The sequence below is a fragment of the Oryzias latipes genome, chromosome 3 (genome assembly GCF_053564925.1).
Source record: "Oryzias latipes strain Hd-rR chromosome 3, Olatipes_Hd-rR_3.1".
Taxonomy (NCBI): Eukaryota; Metazoa; Chordata; class Actinopteri; order Beloniformes; family Adrianichthyidae; genus Oryzias; species Oryzias latipes.
Genome location: NC_136239.1, coordinates 34,807,119 through 34,828,622, shown reverse-complemented (window position 1 = coordinate 34,828,622; position 21,504 = coordinate 34,807,119). Strand labels below are relative to the sequence as shown.

General features: G+C 37.3%; 1 protein-coding gene across 2 annotated transcripts in view; it reads left to right on the top strand.

The window, feature by feature from the left end:
- The window catches only part of thsd4 (thrombospondin type 1 domain containing 4), a 43,143-nt gene that overhangs the window by 8,960 nt on the left and 12,679 nt on the right, over positions 1-21,504 (top strand). For both annotated transcript variants that reach the window (XM_078944645.1, XM_023953650.2), the window contains 3 exons: positions 645-1,053; positions 1,553-1,655; positions 3,339-3,475. In XM_078944645.1, coding sequence (XP_078800771.1) covers positions 645-1,053; positions 1,553-1,655; positions 3,339-3,475 — 649 coding nt within the window. The remainder of the gene's footprint in view (positions 1-644; positions 1,054-1,552; positions 1,656-3,338; positions 3,476-21,504) is intronic.

Sequence of the window (21,504 nt, the reverse complement as noted above, 5' to 3'; positions counted from 1 at the left end):
TGCAAGCTAGCGGGAGAGAGAGTAAACAAAGGAATGATGAGATATCAGCTGAGGTGAAATCAGAGGTGAATAACCTAAAAAAACAACAATTTTTATTTGATTTAGCCTAAAAACGGCATAATCATAATTAAAGTACCACTGGGAACGCTTTGAAAATAGATAAAAAAATAATTGGAGTTGGACTTTAATCCTTTTCATTGGTCCCATTTGGTTGTAAATGTCCACTGATTCTGTGATTGCAATTTTGGCTTCTTGGGCGGCCGTGGTGCAGTGGTAGGGTGGTCGACCCGTGATCTTAATATTGCAGGTTCGATTCCTGCCTTGCACACCCATGTTTCAAAGTGTACTTGGGCAAGACACTGAACTCCACCTTGCCTTTGGTGGGAGGCGGGCGCCTGTGTTCGGCAGCGGAGCTGCCACCAGTGTGTGTATGTGTGTGTGACTGTAAAGCGCTTTGGGCCTTGTAGGTAGAAAAGCGCAATATAAGTATACACCACTTACCATTTTCTTATGTAATATTGCAGCATTTAAAGAAATTTAAATCACATTTTCTCTGTTGCCTGTTTACGATTGTATTTCATGCAGAGCCATGATGACATCTTTAACAAGCTGGAAGTTTTGACAGCAGATATTTCTGTTTCCAGTCGGGTCACATCCATTCTTCCAGGGAAATACGGCTACGGCAGAGGCCCCTACGCCGCTCCACTTCAAACAGATGCAGGCCGGCGATCTGAGGCCCCCCACCTGCACAAACAGAGACGCTCAGCTGCTGCTACTTCCCACCACCCGATAGCGAGAGGGCGCAGCAGCTTCCGGTCAAACAGCCCGAACAACCTCCATGGCTTTAGCAGACCCACACACTCCAATGCACAACACCTGAGGCATAACCAAGTGTGGGCGCCCCTCTACCAGCCTACCTCATCCAACATGGGGAGGGTGCAACCGGAGGTGCATCCAGGGAGCCGGCAGCAGCATCAGGAACGACTCTACAACCCACTGCCAACTTCTTACTGCTCAGGGGAGCACGCTCACTATAGGATCTGCCACAGCAATGTACGCAAACCTGCACGTGTGTGGTCAAAAGCTTTCCATCGATTTTCAAAGTTTTATTGATGTAAATTAAAGTGAAACCTTTTCCACAGGGTCACAAACAAGTTTTATTCTTCAAAGCCGGAATTTTTGTCAAGTTAATGAAGTGATTGGTTTTTCAGTTTATCCTCTTTTAAATTTGAGTCCCAAAAAAAGTTATATTTAAGATCATCAACATCATTTAAAATACTTATCTGAATCAGTTTGATGAAATCCTTGCAATTAGGTTAATTTCTGATGAGCGTCGGCACAGAAGTTCAAGCAAAGCAGATCTGAAGCTTGTTTAGACGAGGCGTTCATGAACTTCATGGAGCTCAGGTTTCCTCGCCATCTGGAGCTTTTTGTCAATAAAGACTGGCTTCTCATTGAGCGTGGAGTCTGTGTCGGGGTGTGATTGTAGTCTTTTAACAGATTAAGGTTTGCATTGTGGTGAAGAATAACCGTTTGTCTGCTCCCTCTGCAGGCTTGCCCTCCGTCCAGCGGACACATCCGTGTGCTGCAGTGCTCTTCCTTCAACAAGCAGCCGTTCATGGGCCGACTGTACGAGTGGGAGCCTTTCAATGAGGGTAGGGCCCACACTCAATAAAAAGCATATTACCCAAGAGGATGAACATCCAAGGTTTCTGGAGAAGTTTAGGGTTTTTTGTTCTAAAATACTTTATATTAAAGGAGTTTTCCAAAAGCTGAAACTTAGCTAATTCGCACCTCTATCTAAGCATAAAGACTTAATTTATAAAATTTAAATATACAGCCAGTGTTTCTAATATTTATCTCATATTTGCTAATATATTGGCTTTTATATTACCTAATGAGAATCTTATCTTTTTATTGTTACCTAATATTATATTTTATGGCCATTTTTTTCATTGTTTATTTATTTGAAGCTCTGTAGCTATTTAAATTGGGTTTGGTATTTATTGTATTTTATTTGTCTCATACTTGATTTTAATTGATTTTGTGTTTTTTTACCTGTATAGTATTATGTTACATTTCAGTTGATCTTTTAATTGCTTACCCGTAAATATGGATTGCATTTTCCTAAAAACACATTTTAAGCAAAAGTTGAATGCAGTATATTTATATTCCAATTAAACTAATTTAATAAACTTTATCTAAATTAATTCCAATTCAAAACAGTTTGCTATGATCACATCCATGTAAATAACACCAGCTTGTTCTGAGCGTGACCATAGTAGGTGACGGAGAGGAGGAGAAGAATCCCCCCCATCATTTAATGTGAAATGACCTCCTGTAAAATGTGACCCAAAAAAAGCAACCACCTGTCTCCACCTGTTGGGCTCCGAACAGGCGGGGAATGGAAATATTGTGAAGCTGCTACAAAACCATCAGAGAGAAAAAGATCAGAGATGAGCAGAACAAATGGGAGATGAAGAAGAAGCTTTATTAATCCTGAAGGAAATTAAAAAGCGGCCAGCTGCTTGCCTTCAACAGACACAATAAAAAATACCATAAAAGGAATAAAGCAATAAAAACCATCAATATTAAAATCTATTAGTTAAATAGTAAAATGAAAAAAAATGTATGATAAATCCATAAAATATACAGAAATTAAAATCTACTACAGTAAAACCATCGAAATTTAAGAAAATTAAATACATGACAGTAATGTGAACTGTTTTAATTCTGAAGCACTTTGAGCTGCACAAAGCATGAGACATGCTTTTTTATCAATAAAGTTTGATTTTAAATGATAGATATTTTGTCTAACAGTACATTCTTTCCAAATGGAAGTGAATCTATGTAAACTTTTCGGTTTACTTACCTGGGTCATCCAGACAGCAGCCAAAACGTCCGGTGGTCACATGATGCTGTCCTTGTCAACAGCTTTGGTGCTTATTTACCTTCAATGATTTATTAGGAAATCCAAAATGTGTTTTCCTGTCTTCAGATGGACTCAAACATTTCTTTTAAGGATGTTGAAAATATGGCATAAAAGTCTTTTTTTTTTCCATTTACATCAAAGCACAGTCCATTCATAGCTGACATTAGGCCATTCTATTGTTGTAATTGATATTGGAAAGTACAAAATTAAACTCTTTATGCTTTAAAGATGGGGAAGGTTCTTATTTATCCTCATGGCATTGTTTTAAAGTCCAATCAGGGCACCTGGACTTAAAATCTTCTTTCTTGAGAAGCTTCACCACTCATCCAAGTCCAGATTTATCCTTAAAAGCCTTCTAGCACTGTGTGCTATGAAAGTCATGTTAATGTCATGCATGTGCTTTCAGTTCAGGAGGAGCAGCTCTGTGAACTGCACTGCCGCGCCGTGGGCTTCAGGTTCTACGTTCGGCACTCGGAAAAGGTGATAGACGGAACGCCATGTGGACAAAGCGACGCTTCTCTCTGTGTGGATGGAAGGTGCACGGTAAGACTGAAAAACAAACAGTTTTTTGGAAGATCCTGTTCACAAACAGCCTTCAGGATGATGCAGGCTTAGGTAAAAAGAGTTGCATTGTGGTGAGTGAGCAGCAGAGGGCAGCACAGCACACATGTAAACTCCTCAGTGTGTGTGTGGCCTCAGGTGAACTGTTCAGCATGTTTGATTTCTCCTGAAAAACAAAAACATTGAAAACAGCTAGAAAAAGTTTGTGACTTTAAATTTGTGTCATTTTTAATAATCAGGAAGATAAAATTGACACGAATTAATGCAGATTCTATTTTATTAACTTAATTTAGGAGTTTAAAAAAATCCTTTTTTGTTGACAAATTTGAGAAGGTTATTATTCAGAAGTTTTTATTGGAAAGAAGAATTGTAATTTTCTTTTTTTTACATACGGTAAATTCTTCAGCTCTTCAATTGGGGGCTAAATAAATTTTGAAACAGCTTTTTTTTGTGAGATTTTTTTTGTGAGGCCCTGAAGTGCAACTCATACCAACAATAAATAGAGATCATAATGACTATTAAAAAGAAATCGAAAGAAAGAAATCATTAAAAAAAAATCAAAATTACATTTTTGGAAATCAAAACAAAATCCCAAAGGACAGAACGGAACAAAATAAAAAGGAAACATTTCTGAAAACATTAATTTCAAAATTAAATGTTAAAGTAAAACAAAATAAGAAACTAGGTTTTATGCGACGTCACTGATTGGATGATGATGTTTGTTTACCTTTTCATACAGGATTTATTGAGCATAGTGATATCTTCAGACAGACGACATTTCCTTAAGTTTCTGACCACGGAAGAAGTTCAGTGATGAATCCGTCAAGTCTTTATCACAGTTCAGGTTCTGCTTTACCTCTCCTTCAAAACTCAAACGCCATCATCCAATCAGTGAAATCCCATAATACCCGGCTCTGGTTTCCTTTTCTATTTTATTTGAAGAAAAAATCATCTTGATTTCTAGGAATAACTTTTGGTTTGAAAATGTCTTTTTTTTATATCTTGGTATATTGAATTTTGTTTTGATTGCTTAAATGTAATGCTTTTTATTTATTTTTGTTTTGCTTTTCTATTTATGGTTGTAATCTTTAATATGTTTTTGTGTTGAATGATTTGTTGATGTAGTTGCCACTTTAGCGCCATCTTGCATCATTAACAATCAATCAAGAAGACAAAATGTTTTTACTGGACTCTAATTTCTGCAGATTGTTTCATTACCTTTTCTTAAAGTTTCAAAAATGTTTTTACAAATTTGAAAAAAGTTAAAAGTCATAAAGGCTTTTTTTCCCCTCACATAACATTTCGTCAGGCTCTGCTGAGATTCAAACCTGAATTATTTAAACATGTGGAGTCTGCATCGAGCTTAAAGCTGGAGTTGTCACTGTAATCACAACACTTTGCAGTTTTTACACGAGGAACCAGGGAGAAGGAATGAGGAGCTGCTGCTCAGATTGCTGTGAGGATCAGCTTAAACTGTGCAGTTCAAAGAGACAAATAGATATTTATAAGGGCATGTCTTAATTTTGTTTTTAAAGGTCTCCTTAGGACATTCAGGCTTTATGGACTAACACATGGAAATGGAGTATAAATATGATCAATTCCGATTTATTTATTTCCTCCTTTAAATTCTTCCTAATTTCCTCTTAAATATTCAAAAACACTTGAAGCTCTCACTGTTTTAGACGGTCTTTTGCTTTTATACCATCAAGACCAGACCGTATGAAATTCAGATAGTTTACTGTTAAATCTCTTCGATCTAAAACAAGTCGATGAGACACATCTTCTGCGTGTGTGAAGGGCTTTTCACTGACTCCAGCCTGGATTTTTACCAGAAACTTTGATTAATCTGCTCTGGATTCCTGCCGAAGCATAGAAAGATCCCCGGCCAGTTCTTCCAACTATTCAAGTCTTGCAGGTCAGAGCGTGTCTCGGGCTGCCAGAAGTCCAACACACATGAGTGACATTTCCTCCGAAAGCGCTAAACCTACTCTGTGAGAGAAAATCTGCAGAGGAAAAATAATTTGTTGGACATAAAACTGATTTGGATTATAGTGATGAAGTGTCTGATGGCAGAGAGGTTTATAGATGCTTTACTGAAGTAATAATAATAAACTATTTACTTTAACAATTTACCAACGGAGCTTCAAATAAATAAGTTTTAGTGTCAAAAACATTTTTAACACTTATTGTTTTTTTCTTTGTTTTTTATGCCGATAGTGATTGTTTGGTTTTTGTTTTTATTAGACCTCAGACTTGAGCATTATAACAATCAGAATTTCCTTTGTTGTCATTGTATTCACAATGAGATTATGATCCTCCCAAGCTGTTTAAAACAATATTTAAAAAATCTGTATCAGAAATAGAAATATATTTCTAATTGAAAATATGAAAAAAAAAATAAAATATGTAAAGTGGGCGGAGTTATCTTTGGTCGGAATACCTTTCCCACTTCAGGCTTATGTTATTCAGAATCCAACAGGTCAATTCAGAGAAAATATCAGTCCAGTGTAAACATTTCTATGGATCTTCCAAAATAATGTGTTCTTTAATCAGCCACACATGCAAGATCCAGTTTAGAATTTTTACATAGTTTGCATTTTCATGTAAGGTTTTTGATACTGAATGATATTTTCAAGGAGTTATGGTTGGGATTAGTCTTACTTTTTTTTTAAATTATTGCTCACACTTGTTTTTCTGACCTTTTCTCTAAAACAACTAAATGTAAACCTGCTTTTTTTCAAATTGAAATTACAAATGACATCCTCCTCTAATGATTCCTGGCTCTAAATGTTGTTGCTTGTGCTCTGTCTGTCAAGCATTTTCAAAAGATGTAGATCTCTGGTTCTCACTTGCTGACTGACAAACTTCATCTAGAGTGGCACTAAAATATGGAAAGTGTATCAGCTGTGTCACAGCCTTCTTTCTACGATTTTAAAGTTGTGTTTCCGAGTATTGGATTCTTATTATTGTGTGCACTCAAAAGCCAGCTCTCCGTTTCTACAACAGCCCTGAATGGAGCTTCTTGTGCCGCACAAAAACAGAAAGATCCCTTTGTTGGGCCACTTTCCCTCTGCTGTGTTTTGTCTCCTTCTATGCCAAGGAAACGCATTTGAGAGGGGGTTTGTGTGTTTTCAAAAGCGATCACTGACCACACACTTCAATGCCGGTGATGGCGGGCCTCAGACGTTCATCTTTCTTGTACTATTAGAGAGCCAGCTGTGGGTTTGCTGCACTCCTCTGGGCCTGACAGCTGCATCTGTTTTGTGCATTCCCTGCTGTGGTGGACAGACAGACTTGTTAAAAGGGGGTTGAGTGCTCTGATATACAGCCTGCCTGGCACAGACGTGGAGCTCAGAGGCTGCCTCTGCCGCAAGCACCAGCCGCAGGCTCACACGGTGTTCATCATTATTTTTTGCAGATGGTTCTGTCTTCGTGTTCCTGCAAAACCTGTCCTCCCTCAGTGGACGGACAGAAACTGATATAATGCGGGTCTTCTTTTAAACTGCACATGCAATAATAATCTGGGAGGCAATTTCCCTCCAGGTGTGAGTCTGAATTATTTATACTGCACGCCAACAGGGCTCGCTGACAAAAAGCCACCCAAAGTGTGTTCGTTGTCATTCAGAACCCAGAAACACAAGACATTAGTGTTGTTCTGTAACTTAAAGACCCACTCTGATCGTCTTCTGACCAATTTCAAAGCGTTTCAATTGTGATTATGCTGTTTTAGACCAAAATAAAGTGTTGTTTTCTGGGACATAGTTTCTGCAGAGCCGCAGCAGGTTATAAGAAATTCACCTCTGAGTTGCTGTGGAGCAACCCCATCCCCCGTCCCCCTTCCCCTCCGCATTACTGAGACCTTAGAGCAGGGAGCTTCTGACCCTCCCAACGTATTTTCTATGTTACAAATAAGATCTTTTTAATACACTATTTTTACATCTGTTTCTGATTCACAACAATTTAAACACATACTTAAAAACTAAATTTTAAGTTTAATTTTCTTTATTTATATATATGTCAATTAATTAAAAAAACAAACAAAAAAAAAACTCCACAAGAACATGTTAAAAGGACCAAAAAAACCAATTTTCATTGTTCTCGATTTTAAGTCAGACTTCTGGGTTGAAGCTTGTTCAAAGATGATGACGATAACATTTTATTTACAACATATTCTTTTAAGGGAAAGATAGGAAAAGATTAAAAAAATACAAGAAATATCTGAAAGAGATTGAGAAGAAAAAGCCTTATAAATTCTCACTCCCCAGTATCTATCATAGTCCCGATCCTCTCGAATGTACATATTCAGTTTCAGATACCTATAAACACACATTTAGCTACACATGTAGATACCCGAAGATCAGAAGAAACTGGAGCCAGGTGCAGTTTTACAAGTAGCCACTGAAAGATACTTGCATAAGTAAGTAATTCAATATTTTTTTTGCCTGGTCTTAAATATATTTTTGACCTTTAAGCAGTGCTGTTAGGTTTCACTCCTACTGAGATGAGGTGGCGTCATAACCAAGTTGAGGTTGGTGATCATGATGATTACCCAGCAGAAGATCCCCCCCCCACACACACACACTTCTTCAGCTCTGCATGTTTGAGGCGTAGCTGTGCAGCCAGTTCAGGTTGTGTTCTGCCAGAGGAAGTACGTTCTGTCAGTTTCTCCCGCTCGGCTTGTGCCAGGACCTCGGAGCGAAGTTAAGCTTCTGCCCAAAGTGGAGAAACATCTGCCTTTTTTCAGCTCTGTTGGTGTCACTTCTGCAGAAGTTGGATACATCTTTGGGGACTGGGTAGACTAGTATTTGCAGAAAAGACTATAGCACTCTTATTGTGGGAGCTAGCAGGAATGTTCTGTGCTCAGTACTGCTGAAATGATAAAATAGTGTCTTCTGCCCTCTCATCTCCTTTTTTAAGGGAAATTTTTGGGTGCAGAGAGATCATATATATTTTAGGTATTTATTTTATTTACCCGTATTTGGCATTTTCCATTGTCAGCTTCATTAGCAACAAATGATAAATAAAAACCACAAAAATGACAAAACACACAGAAATTACTATATTTTGGAAGACAAAAGTAAAATAATTTTTTTTATTAAAATGGAAATAAAGGGGAACTGAAACATTCCTAAAAACAAAGTTAAATGGAATTTAGTTCTGTGCACATATAATACAACCCAAGATACATGTTTCTGCTAAGTACCATAATGAATTGACAGACATTACAATCTGTCATTACAATCAGCCAATAACTGAAACCTTTAATCCAAACGCCTGACAACAGGTTAATTGACAGAAACTAGACATTGACATTTTATTTTATGAACTGTCATCTTATTGTTATTTATTGTGTGTTGTTGTGTGTGCTTTGCTGCCGGACACCTGAATTTCTCCCTTGGGAGATTAAGTTTTTATCTATCGATCTATCGATCATAACAATTTAAAATGTAATTTCTATCTTTGGATTGATAAAAATTTTAAAAAGTTAGATTTTGAAAGAGTTTAAAAGTTAGATAAAAATATGTTTGAAAAAAAGGTACATATTTTATTGCAATTAATTATAATTATAATTAATTATATTCCCATTGCAATTAAAATAAATGTATATTTTTTAAAATTGCAATTACCTCATTGAGCAGTAAACAGGGAGAAAGCTCTTCAAATGCCAAAAACAAAATTTTGAGCGACTTCCCCTTTGGCTTTTCCCCTTCAAAACATTTTGACTGATTTTTAAAACTCCTCAGTGAAATAGGACAAATATTTTCTTGAAGTTTAATTCATTGAAATGAAAACCTAAATGGTCAATGAAACATGTTTGGAGCTCCTCAGTCCAGCTGTGGGTTTAGCTGTAGACCTGCACCTGCACCTCCGCTCTCCTGGGCTCTGTTACAACTCATAAAGTCTTTCTGTGGCGGACAGGCGAGGGATTAACCTCGTGCTCAGGGCCTCATTCAAGCTGCGAGGGAGCAGTTTGGATGAGATCCTCATTTCTTGTTTCCTGCACTATCCTCATGTTGAAAAAAATCTTATTTTCTTTCCTTTAATCCTTTTTATTTGAAATAGGAAGGACAGTTTAGAGTTAACTAGTAACCAGAATTGTTGAAATAATATAGAAATTCTTGATTGTTTTTACTGCTTCATACACTTGTGCTGCTTGGAACCTATTTTATATTGTTTTTGTCAAGATATTTTTGGATAGATATTACCATACATTACATTAGCTAAATGATAATTTTCAAACTTCGCCTTGTTGTTTTGAAAAATCCTCGCCGACTGCCAAAAAGAACACCACTAACCATCACAGATGTCTGTTTCAGTGGAATTGTTGAGAACAGGAGTAAATACAGTGTGACATTTAAATTCAATGCTTGTTAAAGCATGCTGTTATTCCCTCATGTGGAAGTTGAATCGGTGCTGTTACACTTTCTAGGTTAATCAGGTTAAAGTAAAAAATGACCACAGGATGAGCTGAAGTAGATGCATTTCCATTTCCTGAGCATTTCCTGACAGCTGGGACACCGTTTTACTGAGGTGTCAGCAAACAACTCTTCCTCTTACTGTGATGTAGGAAATCTGCTTGAAAGTATTCAAAATAAGAGTTTTTCTCTTCCTTTTTCAAATTAGACTTGTTTGTGACATGAGTTACATAAAGTCCGCCCAGCTGTGCCTGATGTTTGCAGAAAACTAAAATGGTAAATAACTGCAGAAACTTTCACAAAAAAACAAAGCTTTTAGATAGACTGTTTGAAAGATGCTCTCATCACCTTGATGTGTTAAGCTCTTTTGGTGCTCCGATGTGTTTTTGCAGCGGAGAGTAGTTTCTCCATCCTGGTTTTTCCTCTTCATGATGCTCTGCAGGGACATGAGGTTGTATTTCCAGCAGCATGTGGTCCCACAAGTCGACCTCCAACAGACAGCTGCTGACAGTGATTGGCTTTTGTCTGGGTGGCGATGAATTGTGAATAGACAGTTAAGATATATTTTATGCCTCATCGGTTTCTTTAAACTGTCAGTGGTCTGCAGGCTGCTTGCTGGATGTCTGGAATTTATGATTTTACTGGAGAAAAAGACAAGAGCTGTGTGTGTAGTGTTTGAAAAGGTGTTGGTAGTACTTTTTTTCTACCAATCTGCTTTTGATTAGAAATGTTTGCAAATGCTTGCATTGGCCAATCTGCATTTATGCCCCTTTTTTTTTTAAACTTCTGGTCTAGTGTGACAAAATGTTCAAGGTCAAGCCTCTAATTAAAGTCTAAGGATCTTTAACAGCTTTGTTAGAAAAACAAACCCCAGGAGATGAGCAAGTCACTGAACATGAAGATAAATGGGTCTTAACAAGAAAGGTCTTCTGTTGGGAAGGCCATCGCCTCATTACACTCATATAAAAAAGACTGTTTAATAATGTGCTTTCAGTGTTTACAAAGTGGAACATGTTTAATTTGTGGCAAGGTCAGACTAAAATCAGGAAGCTGAAGAAAAAAAAAGGGGATTTTAAAGATAAGTTATGGAAGCTAAATACGGCCTACCCTACTTCTTTTTTTTATCGTTTCTTGTGATAATTGACATCCTCAATATCATGAGAAAACAAATTTCAATTTGTCGTCATGAGATAAGGAAAAATATACTGTAGCGTCCCTCTCTCCCTACCATGCACTGAGAAACTAAGACGTAGTCTGTTTTAAGTCTCTTTATTTTGTGGTTGCTGTTGGCCGTATAACCAACACCATAAAGCGTAAATTACACCAATGACTCTCAACAACAGCAAAAGAAACCCTCCTCGAACGTTATTTTTTACGTCAAATTTTGATTTCTTGGCTGAGCTGCGCTTCTCAAACCCCCTCAATTCTGTCTCATGTACCAGCCCCCCTACCTTTATTTCTCCTATTCAGCCAATAACTGAAACCTATAAGTCCAAACGCCCGACAACAGGTTAACTGACAGAAACTAGAGGCACAACAATGCCTGGTGCGTTCACTGAGCTCCGGAAATCGGCGGAACCTAAAAAAAAAAAAAAAAATAGGGTAGGCCATGATTACGACATCTACTATCTTCTTATCATAAGAAAACAAAATTGGTTTTGTCTTTATAAATGATTAAAAAAAACAAGTGGGGTAGGCTTCCATAAAAAGTAGTTTAATGTCCATATTTTTGTTATACCGTACTTTAATATCAGCTAAGCTCACAATCAACTACTTTGAGGTGTTTTACTTTAAGCTTTTAAACCAAGGGTGTCACTTCCCATAACCCACCTACTGCGAAGGACCTGAATCACATGTTTTTTACTAATGAGATGAAACAGGGTCAGAGGTACACTGATCCTTGAAGATTGGGGTTAAACACCCCTGCCTTATGCAGGATGACTGAATGTTCCTACTGCAGCTTTATTTTTAGCTCCAGTTTATGCCTAAAATACAATTTCTTTTTTCAAGCCTTAACCCTGTTTGACTTTAATGTTGATGACAAAATAACATTGCTACATCACAGTTGTGTGTTGTTTGAGCCCTATATTTATGTTTCGGCTTATCAATTCCCTCATTACTCCCTGAAAGACTGTCTAGTGTGGGACTATTTAGTGCTCTGGATATTAATGTAATTTGGACACATGCTCACATTTTATTATAAACCCCAAATGGTGGAGCCATTAGCCGGAGTAAAATCCTAGTAAATATGAACGTTTTACGAAGACTGTTTACTATTTATATTAATTCAAATGACAAATCGTTCAAACGCAATGCATTGTGGTCTATATATTCGCTAATCGAGAGAGCATCAGTGCACAGTGATTTTTTTGCAGAGACTTTTAGGAAGTTTCCAGGGTACTGTTGTTTGGATTTGTTGATACGAACATCCAAACAAAATGCGGAACACTGTGTACAGTGCACTAACCGTGGAGTAGTGGGTAAATTCACTGCGTTTGTGTAATTTATTTTCTGTAAATTCTTCTAGTTCCTAAGATTAAGCCTAAAAGACTTCCTTTCTGCCCCTCTTGTCCCAGCGCCTTCCTTAAATGGCTTTGGTCATTGTCATTCTCCCACATTCATGCCTTCCTTAGTTAAATCAGCTGCTAGAAGGGAACAATCACAGGACCTACACACGTAGCCTTGCTGACTAATATGTATCCCAGATGCACAGAAATGTCCATTCTCCTCCTCCTATTTGTTGCCATTTCTTAACTTCTACTAATCACGTAAGCAGGACTAAAGAATGTTTTAAAGATCTGGACAGCAATGAATGGATCTAAGAGGCTTTACAGCTTTTGAGTGTAGCTTACGATTTCCTCTGTCCTTATCTGCACAGGTGGAAAGATAGACGTAAAAAATACTCTGCAAAATCCGGATTAAGTGTGTCATTCTGTTGCCTCCTGTACAGCCTGCAGATAGTGTGTGTCCCTCAGAGGTGTGTGTGTTTGTGGGTCAGCTGACTGTCCTAACATAGGCTAAGCCAGTTGCAGGTGTGAATATTCTTCACACTGGCTGCCTCTGCTTGCTCTGCGAATCAGCTTTGCAGAATATATATAGAAAAAAGGAGGGGATTGGGGTGATTTATGAAGAAATGTGCAAACACACATATCTCTACAGAAGAAAGATCCGAAGATATCTTTAGTTCACTCAGCGCCTGTGAGCGTGTGTATAAATTTCTAAAACCAAATATAACAGTAGCACATAATTTTACTGGGAGCAGCTGTGCAAATTTGGACCTAACTGGAATTTGTCTGCTGCCTCACTCTTTTTTGAAGGACCCACTCCAAAAGAATTGTGTTTTTGGTGTTTTTAAAATGTTTTTGTGGCATTTTTCTCATGATGGAGGACATTAATTGTTGTGAATCAGGAGCAGATGAAAAAAACGCCATTTGAAAAAGCATTTATCCGCGCTCTGCTCCATTCTGGTGCATGTACTTGTAGATGAATAGATCCATTTATTTTCCTTGTGTGAGCTGGTATCTGGCCCAAAACTGCACGACTGGCTGGATAGTTCCAATATTGCTCACCATTTTTGTTGCACTGGTAATGTTAGATTGGGTTTGTGAGGGTCTGTAAGCTAGCGGGAGAGCATGTAAACAGAGAGCTCTCAGTTATGGATGATGGGAAGGGGGGGTGGGTTGTTCCACACCAGCTATTCCGCCCACAAATCAGAGGCACGTTTCGGATAAACTACTGCAGCTCCACAGAAAATATCGTTTTGTTCAAATTCCTCCACTACTCCCTACTTAGTGCACTGTTTATGGCGTTATCCATTTTTTCCGGGTGTCCAAACCTACAAATTTCAAATTTTCTAGATATATATAGATGTAGATTTTCTACTTTCTAGAAATTTTCCAGAAGTCTCTGCGAAAAACTATAGTGCAATCTATGCTCACTAAATTGACGAAAATGGACCACAATGTTTTTTCTTTTGAAAACATTTTAATTTTGCTGTATTTTATTTTTTGACAAAAATGGCATCATCACTGGGAATGCTTTATAATGGCTCAAAAGACGATTGGAGAATGTCTTTAAGGACATTTTTAGCTGTGAAAAAATAGTTTTTAAATCTTTTGTGACTCATTTTTTATGAGGGTTGATCCTAATATATGACTCAGAAAGAATATAATTATAGAATCCTAATTAAAGCAACTAAAACAAACTAAAAATTATATATATAAACATATATATATACATCTGTGTGTATATATATCTCAAAGCTGCAAGTTTATGTGTTCCCAAATCCATCACAATTTCAAAGAATTATGCAACAACACAGGATGTTTTATTATTTTTCCTAAACCACTTTTTTTTATTATATCCTTCTTGTAGGAATATGTTTTTCTTTTTAGGGATGCAGCCCTGCTGCGCATAAAGTGTGCAGGACCGTGCAGTGGTCTCCCTGTGCCATTTTAAAGTGGGAACGTTTTCAATTATTTCCCTGTGTGCGTATTCCAGGCCTGCACATTCAAGCTCTCTTTGTGCAGAAACAATGTCCCCAATGTCCTCGGCCTGCTTTTATTTTATCATGAGAAAACCAACTGTGGGATATGAGGATGCAGAGTGGACAGTACTTCATAACTCAACATGAATTGGGATTTAATCTTGTGGAAACAATGGTGGAAAGCCTTTTGATGAGTCAGGCTCTTTTGGCTGCAGCCATAGGAGTACTCTATGAGTACCTCCGTGTGGTTTGGGCTCCAGGAAGCAAAAATATTATTTGTATATTTGAAATGTCTTGCTTTCAAAGTTTTTTGTGAACAAAAATAGCATATTTTCACTCTAGTATAAGCATGTTTAGTGGTAAGATAAAAATAAAGATCAAGAATTACGATTACAACTGACTTGCAGCCTCAGAGTTTATTTGTGTTGGTTCCTGTGGATGGTATGAGTTACCAGCTAGTTAGCTCCATGTAGTTTTGACTATAGTGGTTTTGTTTCCCTTATTCAGCCACTCAAATTTCCTTTTTTTTTCCTTTCATGCCACATTGAAAGCATTCCCCAAAACTTCCTTTCTGACTTCCAGGTCATTGTCAGCAGAGGGTCCCTCTCTCTGTTCTGCCTCCTTTTTCCTCCCTCCAATTCATCTTCTACCTCACTCCCCCAGCTGCACCTCCCCCAGCTCGGTTTACTAGGGAGAGCTCATAGAGATCTCCTCTGGAGTGAAACGGTTCTTTGGCTCTTGTTGGAGCTGCAGGAGGACTCGCGTGGAAGCCCAGGTCGAGCTTTTCTGCCCCCACATGAGAGAATGCTGTCAGGACTGGCTCTCCTGCTGCTCGCCTGCCTGCATGTGCGTGCGCAGGGGAAACCTCGCTCGCAGGTAAGATCACCTCCGCTGGGTCCAGGAGGAACCTGGGGGAGAGTGGGGATTCCCACTGATGCCTGAGGAGAAGCTTTGCACAATGAGCTTCTCAGTTTGTTTCCTTTTTTTTTTTGTACAATTTTTCAGAGATTTTTTTTAAGCTGGTGGTGTTTCAAAGGAAAACATCTGAAGCGGTGGATGTAAATGACTGATTTGCACGCAGTTCTTCTTGCTTCTGGGCCGCAGTGGACAATGTCACTCAACAACTTGAACTGTGTGCGCCGCTTTGTGTTCCTGTGGTTACACTTCTGAGTGGAAGTATTCAAAGTTTTGCTGTTCTCACCACAGCTCCGTTTGCATTCAGGCCTGTTTATATTTCCACAGCACATTTACTGGCTGCCTGTGGGATTCTGTTTGTTTTCCTACTGTAGTCTCCAGCCTGTCGCAGGACTCTGAGGATGCGGGGATCCACTGCGATCCTGCATCAGCCTGCCTCTACTTGTGGCTCAGCTGAGCTTCAGATGTGTTGGCTGAAGATGAATGATTTGGTGCCTGAGGTTCATAATGTAAATCTCAGAAGTTGAAGATCTTGATGAAGATGTCTGCTGGCGTGTACACATTTGACTACATGTCAAAGAGGCTTATGTAGACAATTTGTTCAATTATAGGTTGGTGAATAAGCAAGGATGATCAAAGAACTGTCCTCCACAAAGTTGTGAAAATGTTTTCTGATGACGTTTCGGCACACAGACTGCTGTCAACAGATTCTGCAATCTTTTGCTGTAGTCATGTTTCACCTCAGCTTTAATAAAAAGTCTTTACACACAGGCTAGTTCATAAAGTCCACAACATTTTGTCAAAATTCAACTTTTTTATAAGAAATCTGGCATTTTTTTTTATCCTAAAAAGAGTTGGAATAAAGTGGGTTTTCTAGAAAATCCTGGATCCTGCAGAGTAAGAGCAAAGGGCTCATGTAGACTGGTATGAAAGTGACTGTGTTTAGAGCTTTACAAGAAGGAATTTTAATTTAAATGTAAAGTTTGATGGGTAGCCAGAGAGGAGAAGCTGAGATGGAAGAAATATGACCTTTCTTGGCAGCAGCACTGAGCACTGTTGGCTGCAGACTGTTGACCCTACTGAGAGAATGTTAGGGACTTAGTTGGACACCGGGTTAAAAACTGCAATATATTTATCTAGATCAGACACTATGAATGCATAAGTCAATGATTCAGACATTCAATTGAGAAAAATGGCTCTGCTTTTTGCAGTAATTTGGAGATTATATTGGGTGCTCTAGAGATGTTTTGGAAAAACAAGTGATGGTGAAGTAAGGTTCCAAATGGTGCTGCTATTATGGTGAAAAACTAAGTAAAATGAGAAAAGCTCAACTTAAAAAAATGTAGATTTTTAAGTCAGAATGTTGACATCTATTTTATGTTTGCTTTGATTTGATTTATTGGTTTATTTCAAGCATCAAAATGACTAAATAAATAAATAAATAATTAAAAACAGACGTATCAAACCAATTCAGATATTAAGTAATACATCGATTAGAGAACAAAGAAAAATAAAGGAATATGAAAGATGTTGCCTTGTTCTTGACAGTGTAATTAGAGTAATGCATACAGTACTTACACATGTCACATTAGATTCATTAAGTATAATGATTATCAATTAAAGTCAACTATAGTTGGACTTGTTGCTTGAAAGTTTATATATATATATACATTTTTTTAATTTAATTGCCACAATCCAGTTTTGATCAGTTAGGTGCAGATCATTTATCAAGAAACAACGTGGATTGCCTATTGATTTTCCTCAGAAGTCATTTTTACATAATTTCAGTAAACATTCATATGAACTACATGATTATAAAATCCATGTTTTTATAATTTAAAACCGTACAGGTGTTTATATGTTAAAGAGAAACTTTTAATTTCTACAGTTAATTTGGGTTAGAACTTGAATAAGAATTAAACCACTACAACCACTACTTCACTTTTTCCAAACACTTTTTCCCAGAGCAAATACACAGAGTGAGCTGAAGTGGTTAGAATCCAGAACCCTGTGGAGCACCGTGAGTGGCTTTGTTTGTATTGGAGGAAATATAAGTTAGAAGAAAATACTAAAATTGTAAGATAAAAATGTCTGAAAGCCGACTCTGACGTTACAGTTCAGCAGAGACCAGCACTTATTTCTGCTCCCAAAACAATTAAAGCATACGTTTAATGGCAAAAGATTGATCACTTTTAATGCTACGGTGATAGGTTTGTGTGGGAGCTTTCAAAAAATGTTGCTAAGACTATGAGAAGGGAATAAGGTCTTTTATAATTGTATTGTATTATAGATACTTTTAGGACACAAAAGCCACACAAAAAGCCCAAAAAAGGGAATTTAGCTAAAACTAACAGCTGAATATTTATGTTACATTTCATAATTCTGGCTTCTTGTCCTTCTGTGTGGGTTTCACATTTGCTGGTAGTGTAAAGAGAGAGGTGGTCACTGTTTAAAACAGCAGAACCTATAGGCTGCTAGTTGTGGCTCCAGCCAGAGACAGTCACACTGATTCATTTTGTGTAGCTGTCTGATGCTGCCCAAAATCCACGTTGTGCTTTCTAGGTCAAACCACAGTTAGATTTTTGAGGTTTTGCTTATGTCAGATGATGAAAAATGTGCACTCTTGTGTCGGCAAATACAAGTCAACGTTACGCTTTATATCTTTTGTAAAAACAATAATTTTCCACTCAGCAGTTTGACTGCTACTTGATCTGTACGTTTACATGCATTTATATTCACATTTTTATGCCTCACTTTTTCTAATATTGGAGTTTTTATAATGGAGGATTTTAATAACTGATGTATTTATTTTTTGAACCCCTTTATGCTGTGTGTCGCTAATTTGCAACGTTCCATCAAATTCCCGACTCAATTAAATTTACCATCACCTTGAATGGAAAATATAATTGGAAATACGTTCAGGCCTCAACTGTTCTTGTTAGGATTTTTCTATTCTATTCTATCATTTATTTATGAGTAACTTCAAGCAAAAACGTTTTTTGGACATTCCATTTTCTTCATGAAAGACACCTAATTCCAAATTGCCCCCTGCTTTTATTTTTACGGACAGATTAGCATTGAGAACCTTTTTTAAAAGTCATTGTTACCCTCAACTCATTAAAGCGTGTTTCCTGACATGTAACATTGCAAAAACGGAATCTTAAGAGAAATAATCTTACTAAGAAAGATTTTCAAGCTTGTTAGTTTGAGAAAATCGGTCTCAGTGAATGGATTTTTTTCTTAAAATAAGAATTCTATCATTGTGGTAAAAAATCTTGATTTGTTTTCTATGAAGCTTGTTTTTGCAGTGAACACATTAAAGTTGATTCTATACTAATTTTAGAACTAAGCATAAATTTTAAGTCAAATTATTGCATTAAATTCAAAGTTAATGTTATTATTGTGGAATTTTGTTGTATAGAAGTCATACATTTGAAGGAATATTGGAATTTTTTTTATCATAAATCTCTTCTAACAGTGATGTTGTTTCCAGATCAAACATCACATCTCGAGGTCACCTTCACTGTAAATTATTTGTCATTGGTCATATGGGGTCTCTGCATTCTCATCCTGGAATCTGAGTTAGGCCCGTATTGCATTTCCAGGTGAAGCGGAGTGTCACAGTCGACAGAATCCTGATTACTTGATTGGCCATTCGCCGAACAACTTTACAACCTCTGTGTGTATAAACAGCTGAAGAAATCCCAAACATGCCAGTTTTAACATTTTGCTCATAAATAGATCCTGAAATACGGTACATCTTCTTTCCCATGATGCATTTTTTTAATTCCTGTTGCAAATCATATCTTCACCGTGGTTCCCATATTTTGACCAAATGAAATGAGGGGCGGGGGGGGGGGGGGTAACAATGAAAACATGGTTTGAATGAAAAAAGGTGAGAATTGCTCAAGATGCAGTTCTTGTGGGAGTCTAGTTGTGATTCAAGTGGATTACGATCTGGGGGGGGGGGGGGTTTCGACTGCTCTACAATCTCCAGACTAAGAAAACATTCTTTTATGAATAACTTCCTCCAATTCAGCCCCCCCTTGGCATTTGGCTCTCATAGCCATGGGAGTTATTGAGGTTGGACCGTCAGCCCTGAGAGTTGTCATTTGTAACTCAAACTGCCGTCAGAAACTGTTGGGGTTCAGACAGGAACCAGATAGATATCCAGGTGCTGCCTCGCTCCACTGAGTCCTTACATATTGTAGATCTTGACGTCCACTGTGCTTAAGAGAATGCGGCAATCTCAGGAGACAGCAATCACATAAACTTTTTATTTGCCTTTCTGGCCAAACTCCTAAAACGACCAAAACTCCTGTTTCCCATGTGTTCTGTACGGGACAGTTGGATTTTTTTTTCTCTTGCGTTTAAGGAAAAGGCATCATGTGTCTGCTTTGGAGGAAAGACCAATGATTTGTTTTTCATACCACAGATCCCCAAGTAGCGGGATTTAAAAAAAAAAAAAAGCAAAGAAATATTATGCAGACGTAGGGAAGGATGCGTCAGAGAGACGAATTTCTAGAGCCAAATGTGGGATTTAGTTTGTTCCAGATGGTAAAGTTTGTGTTTATGGACTTAAACATCTGCCCACATCTGCAGGCTGCTGATGAAGTGGATGCTGTGGCTCTGTGATCCGGCCACAAGCATCTGCTGCTGAAGGTTTCTCCTGGAGAATGTGGCTGTTAGTTTGATATGTTGTCACTGGAGTGCAAAGAATATGCAGCATTCATATCCCCAATGATCATAATACACCATATTCTGTTTCTGAACATTTTTATGTTGAGAAATGACATTTCTCCCTTTTTGCCTCAGAGTTTAGTATTATTCAGTGCCTCTAAATTGTTATTACACTTCCACGTGTAACCCGTTTGCACACATGGTAATGATTCGTTCTGTTAAACTCCAAAAGGTTTATCAGGAGACGGCACAAAGCATAACAATGAAACCTTCAAAGGGTCGTATCATGAAAGAAAATGTTCTTCGTTCCAAAGCTTAAATTAAGGTGCATAAGGAAAATTTCAACTCAGATTTTCAAAGAACATAACTCTCTCAGCTTGTGTGGTTTGTTATTTAACAAGACATGATAGATTTTGGTATCGCAGATCTGTGTAAAAAGTCAGATTTTTTTTCTGTGCCTTAGATCTGTTTGACCTGTGGGTTTGAATCAAGGAACCACTGGTTAATCATCAATTTTTTGTTTAAAGTACATATCCACATCATGTATTTGTCAGGTATTTATTCATTATAGTTGCTTTTAATAAAAAAGCATTAAATACACAGTACGGGATGGAAATTTGACATGTTAAGGATTCTCCTTAAGGGGAGAAAATTCTACAACTTTAAGAACAAACTAGTCATTTTAGATTTTTTGTTAATTATGTCAAGAATAAAAATATAAAGAAATTATAACAGATAAAAGGTTGATAAAAAAAACTTAAAGGATAAATTGAAAAACAATTTGAATTTATAAAAACTGTTCTCAAACTTGGTCTCAATTTTTTCATGTTTTTTCAATGTTTTCTACTCTTCTTATTATCAGAACTTCATTTTTTGAAGGTTTTAATTTTGTTTTTCTCTCAAACCTAAAATCCTTCGTAAAAACAAAAAAAAAAATTAAAAAATAATTAAGTTTACCTTTACCTCGTCAATGCATAAATTACATTTTTGTTAGAAGCCTGACTTCAGCGTTAACAGTTCAATGGCTTATCAGCTTTGTTTTCATCTTTATTTCATAGAAAGTAAAAGTCCTGATCTGATGTGGTTTACCACGTTTAAAAGATTAAAAATAATGCAAGTTTTAATCTGACATAGGTCTAAAACTGCAAATCTGGTTTAAAATGTAAATTTAATTTGAAACATCCCACCTGAGCGTGACTAAAGGATTTAGTTAGCATAAAATCACCTCAGCAAAACACGAATCTCCATCTGTCTGTTTTTAATCTTCCACACACCAGCATATGAGAACGCATCAACATTTTTGTGGCTAAAAGAAAAATATTTCTTGCTCTCATCCAATCCTCTCAGCAGAACATACAATCCCTGTTTCCTTACGTTTACTAATCCATTTCCTGGCCAAAGCTCTTCTCTTTTCCTTTTCCTGAGTTTCATGAGAGCAAAAGACTTGTGCAAATATGAAACCTGCTCATTTCTGCCCAACATACTGTTGACATCCATAAGAAAGAAGTTTGGAT